This window comes from Etheostoma cragini, chromosome 3 (assembly GCF_013103735.1).
Source record: "Etheostoma cragini isolate CJK2018 chromosome 3, CSU_Ecrag_1.0, whole genome shotgun sequence".
NCBI classification, from domain to species: Eukaryota; Metazoa; Chordata; class Actinopteri; order Perciformes; family Percidae; genus Etheostoma; species Etheostoma cragini.
Genome location: NC_048409.1, coordinates 18,576,102 through 18,583,752, shown reverse-complemented (window position 1 = coordinate 18,583,752; position 7,651 = coordinate 18,576,102). Strand labels below are relative to the sequence as shown.

The window sequence follows — 7,651 nt, the reverse complement described above, 5'->3', positions numbered from 1 at the left end:
CCCCCCCCCACCCACCCCCGATTCCAGCAACTTTATTCTTCTCCCTGTATAATAGTGGATTTTCCATGGTGGATTTGTGGTGGACTATTTTGGGCTCTGCACTGGCTTCTACATGCACCACTGTAATCCAATTGTGATAGTGTTCATTTTCAAAGCTTTATTATTGAAATTGCTGAGACCTAATTTTCTGATCCTGTCACCGTTGACGACCGCTGTAATCAGCTAATTCAAGTTATTCCAGGCCATTAAATCACTCGCAGGGATTGATCGGGGTCACTGAAGCAGCACGGAGGAAAACGATAATATATGCGTTGGATGTATAGCTTTTGTGTGCATTTGTGCTTGCGGTCATGCAGTCATATATATTTCTCAGTTTGAAAAATATATACAGTATAGACATATAGTATACATGCTGTATATCCCAGAGGAGACTTTCTTTCCTGTGTGTGTGTGTGGGGGCGGGGGGGGGGGTGGCAATGAGTGACCAAAAGGAATTCTCAAAGGCATTTAAATGGCACTATAAAGCTCTGGTGGTGTCTGGTTTATTTTTGTTGAGGTCCGGGTTCACATTGGTACTTTTTCACTTGGTAGTTTTTTGTCACAATGCATGAACACTTTTATGAGTGGCAGTAGAATACTGATGGGCTTGTGCATTGTGTTGCTGTAGCTATGGTTTATGTGTGTATCTGGGTAGGGGGGTAATTGTACCTCACACAGATTATCTTCTCTCCAGTGCTTAATCCATGAATAGAAGTAACACACACACACACACGCACGCACATTGTGTTACATACTGACGATAGGGCCTGGACTCAAACACAACACTTTTTGACTACTTGGTTGCCTGGAAACTTAGCCTTAGTCTTTGAGAGTGAGGGATAATAAACGTGTGTGTGTGTGTTTGGGGGCAGTTTGTTAACTCGCTCTGGGTGTGTGTGCTGCAGACGGGGCTGTTAGTGTTGATTGCTTTTCAGACATTGCTGGCTTAGACAAACCTCTGGACACAAAGAATCTCCTCCGGACAAGACCCGGCCAAAGCCAAGATGGCCCAACCAGAGACTGAGGATTTGTTTGAAATGTCATACATTTAAGAATGGTGTATCAACACCTCAGACCATGGGGCTCTGGCACAGTTTTTTTTTTTTTTCTTCATTTTGGTGAATTGGAATATGCAATTAACTGAGAAACTGTGTTTGTTCTACTATATAAACTTCATGATTAAAAACTTGCTTGAGTGAAGTGTGTGGAGCCTACACAATGGCAGAAAGGTACAGTTAACTTGACAGTGACGTTGCCAGGCCAAGATCCTGCCGTTGCAGTTACAGCCTGGTACTGAGAGGACTTTTTGGACAGTTTGACTGCAGTGGATGATATGCTTTAATAAACCCCAGATAGAAATCCATCCGTGACAGATTTAAGAGCGTTGACTGAACCTGAAGGGGCCATCTAGGAAGAAGAGAGGCAACCCTGGTAAGTGGGTTTTGTTTGCCAGCAGATGCGACAGCACTGTACAATTTTTTATTTTTGTTAAGTTACCTTGTAAAACGTACTTGATTGACAGTAGTTCCATAAATGACAGATAGTAGCATTGATATATTGGATATGTTTTACATTTGTTCAGACAGCTGTACCTGCATCAGCTCAGTCTGGATGTCTTTTATTTTACTGCAAAACATCTGTTGCGGTCAAATACTTGTCATTGTAAATGAAGAAGTAGATAGACTATCATATCAAGATCATTTGGCAGTTATTCAGTATTGTAAAAGAAGATAATAGCTGCAGCAAAGCATTGATTTTTGCTTTCATCGCACACCATGTCATCTAAATCTCAGCACAGTTTAATGCCACTTCCAATGAATTTGTCTCATAAACGTTTCTGTCGGACTGGAGTGTTTGTTACAAAGACACTTTTTTATCCTCTCACAGTTCCTCAAACATGCTTTTAATCACCACACAAGCTAATTTAACAAATCCTATCTTTTATTCATACAATTATTCATGCTGCTGCTCGCCTACTGACTGACAGTGTTTTATTTCACATTACCTGACAAATGAAATTTCTATTGAAAATGAAAGACCTTTACACATCATTCAACACAGACATGTTTGGATAGACCGAAAAGAACCAACACAAGAATCCTGCTGCTGTGACTCTGCCGTATGCTTATGGTGACACGGCAACCTGCTGTGAAACAGGTATAGGTTTCTAAGGGATTACTCGAGCAGGAAACTGTTTATCATGTAACACCTACCGAGGAATCTATAATTTGACTGAGTTTTTATTACAAACTCAAATACACATGCTGTCCCTTCCTGACCTTGTCTGGAATGTATGTTATTGTTTGACAGGTCTGAGCTGTAACCATGGGAACGAGGATGGAGGTGGCACAGCTTGAAAGCAGAATGAACATTGAGGACTATGGAAAGCTACAGGGCCTTTTCCTGGTCAGTTCCCCCCCCCCCCCCCAGTTTCTTAATAATTTTATATTTCAACAACTTTAATTCACACAGGAAACACTCCTCTCCGGCAGGACCCTTTGGGTGCACCCCGCTCCTTGTCCAGAACTGAATTTATCGATCTGGCTTGGTCATCAGTTGGTTGTGGCTCCAAGGAGGAATATGGCCTCCTGTTTGACAGCGTGGTTGTCACTCAGGAGCACCGCGGCCTTCTCCTGGACATCGACGCTGTGAAGGAAGAGGGACGTGTTGACTGGGGAGGCCTGTGCTCTTTTCTGCTACTGGAGCTTTCTGATAAAGTTAAGAACACCAGAACCAGTAGTGTCCCGTGCTGGAAGCCACCACATACTTTGAGCTGTCCGCATCGAGACCCAGTTCAAAAGGTAAAAGGTCACTGATCTTTTTGAGGCTTAAGAGAAGAAGAGGTTTTTATGAGCTGTTGGAATATGTTGAATATATAGTTTAAACATGACATGACAACAAGACATAGACATGATTGACTGCAGAATCCAAAACTGTGCTGACTCAGTGGAATTCCACATTATTGAACAGTGTGCAAGGAAAAGTTTGAAAGTAATAGGGTCTTCATCAAAACGGCACACCTCTATTGAGATAAATGGCTCTGGATTCCTTTAAATTTAACATCCCTTAATTAATATGTAAATGAAGCGGCAGGTATTAAGTGCCTACTGCTGTGGATAAAGTGATGGCTCACCACTTTAGTCTTTCAATCCTGGGAATGTCAAAATGTCTGAATGTTGTGTAAGTTGTTTCCCAAAGGGCTGGAAGGTTTTGACCCCTTTAGCTTAGATCAGTCTTGAAGAAGCAGACAGATTAATGGGGCTAAGAAGACTAATTTCAGTTCAAAACACTGTCAGTAAAGTGTGGCACCATTTAAGCGGGGTGGTGAAAAATATACTTAAAGCTGCACTCATCCATATTTTTATACACATATTATAATACAATTTAGTCCTAAAGTCCTGTCCCACTTCCAATTTAGCTTCTGTTTTAAGGTTTCGGTACTCACATATTTTCCCCTACAGAGTTTCTTTTATTGTGGCCTTACTGATAAGTATAATAGCAACTACTAAATTAATCCTAAATGTCACATTAAAATGTCACATGCTGTGTCACAAAGAGCATCAAAGCTGTTCTGAAGGTTAATTTTACAAGTGTGAAGTAAACAGAGATGCTGTCTGTTGCTTTCCCCAATCCGTGTATTTGTCTGGGTTAAATGTTATTTTGTGATGTCCTCTGGTCTCCCCAGGTGTTGTACCTGCAGAGTTCAGGTCAGTATCTGACTGTGAGTAAGGGAGGAACTGTGGGGCTGCGGGACAGAGAGGACATGACCCTCCTGAATACACATCGACTGCAAAACAACACGGTCAAACCTAAAGACCTCTGGGTCACAGACATGGTGCTGCTGCACAATGTACATAAGGTGACTTTCACTTTTAGAAAGTCACACAACAAACAAGTCAGTCCAGTTATTGGTTGGTGTCCTGGTTATGTTGTAGCATAGTTTACACAACTGAAGAAGAAAAAAATGATTTGAGGAATTATATAAATTAATTATTGATAACTGGTCTGAGTTATTGGGGCAGTTGTTGTACTGCACAGAGGTAAACAAGCATTTCACTCAGTCATTTAATTATTGATCAATGGTTTGGGTTAATGGCCTTGCAGACATGAAGCAGTTGCATAATGTTTAGAAAATAAATTTGTTTTCAGTTATAAGATCATCAATTATTGATCAGCACTTTTCATTAGCAATTCTTTAATCTACAGATTGTGGTGGGTGAAAAATATTTTCTGTTGTATAACACAGATGAAGATTTTCCAGTTATGCATCAATTATCAGTCTGGCAAATTGTGTGTCTCTCTGTTTCTAATAAACTAGTTTTCCCTTTTTCTCAGATAGCTGTGTCTTTCACAAGTAAGGAGGTGTGTTTTTATGACATTCTGTCAAAACAGGACTTCAGCTGCAAGTATAAACTCCAGGTAACAGCTATAGCTGTAATCCTCCTCTAAAGAAAATTGTTTTCTACCATCCTATCACATTCTGGATGTTGAGTATCCAGGGAATGTTGAATTCACCCTGAAAAATGTGTCGATGGACATAAAACGTAACGTTGTATACACCACTTCTTTTCTTTCGAGGGTTTGAAGTTTACTCCCTGGTGTCTAGACTACTGGGTGGATCCCTCTCACCCGGACCAGGCTGTCCTCACCATAGGAGACATTGGAGGACAGGTACTACACAGAAGAAATGGGGCAGAACATTGTCACAAGTCTTCCTTTTTCCTCATCATCTGTACGTGCATGTGTGTGTGTGTGTGTGTGTGTGTGTATTATCCCAGGTCAGTGCTTTATATTTTACTTCAGCTCAGATCTCTCTGTTTGAGAGACTCAGTCCGAGGACGGACTTTGATTCAGCAGACATCATCCAATGGAACGAGCTGGTCAAAGGAAAGCATCTCTCCTGTTACACTGTGACACACCAAGTGCACACGCCTGCCTGGGTTAGAAAAGGTAAGAAATACAAACACAATCAGGCATTTACATAAAAAGTTCTATTTATATATGCTGTCATGAGACAAAAACATAGATACAAACATTTCTTTCAGTCTCTCTTTGATGATAGCCCAATCAACATGTACAAGCAAGCATGTCTTTGTTGTAGCTGTGTCATAGTTTCCCTTGCTCTTTGTTGTCCTGTCTCAACAACAATTTCTGTGTAACACTCTATTATTTCATATTGTGTGTAATTAAAGGGGCTGGCACAATGAGCCTACGCCAGCCCAGATGTGTTTCAACATGCCAAAATATCAGAAAGCTGGTGTTTCCAAATAAGTTTCATGTTGGCTAATGGGACCTGAAATCTTGCTGTCTTTCTTCTGCTTCTAGTTAACTGCATTTATCTGGGGCCTCAGGTCAAAAAAAAGTTGTATTAGTCGGACAGAACAAAGGTAAATCAAAAGGCAAAATCATTGGCTCCGATGACAGAGAGAGAGAGAGAAGACAATCGACACTCTCCGGGTGTCAGGGACACCTGACACTCACAAACACACACTTAAACCTTGGCACCTGGGATGAAAGCCACTGTCTGTGCTCGCTTGCTCACTTTTTCTGTATCACTACAATAACAACTTATCCAATACCATGGAAGCGCTTGGGTGTGTCACTGACACACACACACACACACACACACACACAAGCACAAGCAGAGATTCCTGAGTCATCCACATAATCTTGCATGGCCATACTTTGGACTATTGGCATAAAGTCACTTGGCTTGAGGTCCGGTCTCATGAGACTCCCCAGTTCAGCTCTTGCCTGGGTAACATAAAGGTTGCCCAGTTGTATCTTTATTGCATCATTCACATAGAGCCCTTTCTGAAGAGTTGTTGGGCTGTATGATAATGATTCAGCCGAGGCAGCGCTCTGAGACCAGCTTGGCTGAAAAGGGAGATCCTGATAAAGGGAAAAACAAGAATAAAGTACATATAAATAAGCAAAACAAAGGAAAAAAAAAAAAAACAGGAAACAGAGGAGACAGTGCCAAAACATTAAACGTGCTGCTTAATTGAAATCTTCCAGGCTGTGTATGCGCTTGTGCATGCAACACAACAAGAGAGGCTGTATACTAAGATTTGCTGTGTGTGTGTGTGCATGTGTGTGTGTATGTGTGCGTGTGTGTGCGTGTGTGTGTGTGTGTGTGTGTGTGTGTTTGTGGGAGGGGGGGCTTGAGAGTGTGAGAAAGTAAAGGCGGGAGCTCATGTGACTGTATGTGTGTTTGCATACCTCTGGGGGGCTGGCGCTGTTCTTTTGAAGTTGCCCACCCTGCAGTATGAGTGGGCTGTGTACCATTAGACATGGCTGGTTTTTCAGACCTCCAAATCTTCGGGCTCATGGGCCACCAGAGAGAGGAGGGAGGAGCGGGGTGGAACAGAAAAGAAAAGTGAAAGGAAATTAGGAGGAAATTGGGATGGACACAGACCCACAAGGACAAGGAAGGAGAGCTTTAGGACGTCTGTATCTGTGAGAAAGTTAAGCATTTGCTTATCTACATAATCTTGTGATCAAAGAAATGAAAAAGAACAGTAAGGATCAAATTCAGCTCGTAACTAAAATCTCCCAAAATGTGCAGCAATTTGTTGCAGAACAAAAAAGGTTTACTTTGAAACAGATACACTGTGACTCCTGCTTTTCCACCTTAAATTCTAAACTCACAGCAATAATAAAAGTGTAACATTGCAAACAACACTGCCTAAGCAGGCTGAGCTAAATTCCCATTGCCAGCGTTGGCCAAGCGACCATTTTTAATGGGGGTGGTACGTTTAGGCAGGGGCAGGGAGGGGGGATCGCAGGGGCGAGCCGGAAAGAATTGCAGCGTCCTGAGGTGAAAAGTTGAGTCAAATTTATAAGAAACGCAGCCCGACGTCACACAGCGGTGGCCAATCATGTAACAGGCAATCAATTTCGTCAAGCTGTGTTTTGAGGCAGTAAAAAAGGAAAATAGGAAACATCACCGTCTCCATCGGTGCCACAAGAAAGTTTAAAACACTATCGGGGTAAAAAAAAGTTGAAACACAAGCACTGAATCTGAATCTGAATGAGTTTGTGAAACAGTTAAATGTTTGCCAAACAACAAATACAGTCACTTTGTCTCTTTTCTTTCTCTGATTTGCATTGAAATAATGCTGCATTCAAGTGAACGTCGAAATCATAGACTGTGGTCGTGATCTAAAATTGAGTTGATAGAAAACCATAGACTAATTGTCAGTGTTGGGCAAGTTACTTTAAAAAAGTAATTAGTTACAGTTACTAGTTACTTCTTCCAAAAAGTTACTAAATTAGACACTCAGTTACAGATTCTAAAAGTAACTAGTTATCTCAGAAAGTAACTAATGCGTTACTTTCAAGTACATTTTTAAATGCTAAAATATGACCCCACTTCCCCCCCTCTTTAACGGAACTTAAAATACATTAATTTATAGTAGATCTGAATATTATGATGAAATGGGCACTTAATACAAATATACAAAATATATACACTCTTTGTAGTGCAAATAACATAAGTGGCCTAATGTCTATATTTGTGTGCGTCGACCTGGCGTATGTGTTTGTGTGTGTGTGTGTGACACTAGAGTCACAGAGTCATGGTGAGAGAAACAAAGTAGCAGGAAAAGTT

General features: G+C 41.2%; 2 protein-coding genes across 2 annotated transcripts in view; both read left to right on the top strand.

Moving 5' to 3' along the window:
• The window catches only part of pdcd10a (programmed cell death 10a), a 16,982-nt gene extending 11,309 nt beyond the window's left edge, over nt 1-5,673 (top strand). The window contains exon 9 of the mRNA XM_034863205.1: nt 5,644-5,673. The gene's annotated coding sequence lies outside the window, so the exon portion shown is untranslated. The remainder of the gene's footprint in view (nt 1-5,643) is intronic.
• Nucleotides 924-7,651, top strand: part of LOC117942350 (WD repeat-containing protein 49-like) — a 23,671-nt gene continuing 16,943 nt past the window's right edge. The window contains exons 1-7 of the mRNA XM_034867762.1: nt 924-1,470; nt 2,350-2,445; nt 2,532-2,840; nt 3,725-3,898; nt 4,375-4,458; nt 4,618-4,710; nt 4,818-4,989. Coding sequence (XP_034723653.1) covers nt 2,365-2,445; nt 2,532-2,840; nt 3,725-3,898; nt 4,375-4,458; nt 4,618-4,710; nt 4,818-4,989 — 913 coding nt within the window. The 5' untranslated portion in view covers nt 924-1,470; nt 2,350-2,364. The remainder of the gene's footprint in view (nt 1,471-2,349; nt 2,446-2,531; nt 2,841-3,724; nt 3,899-4,374; nt 4,459-4,617; nt 4,711-4,817; nt 4,990-7,651) is intronic.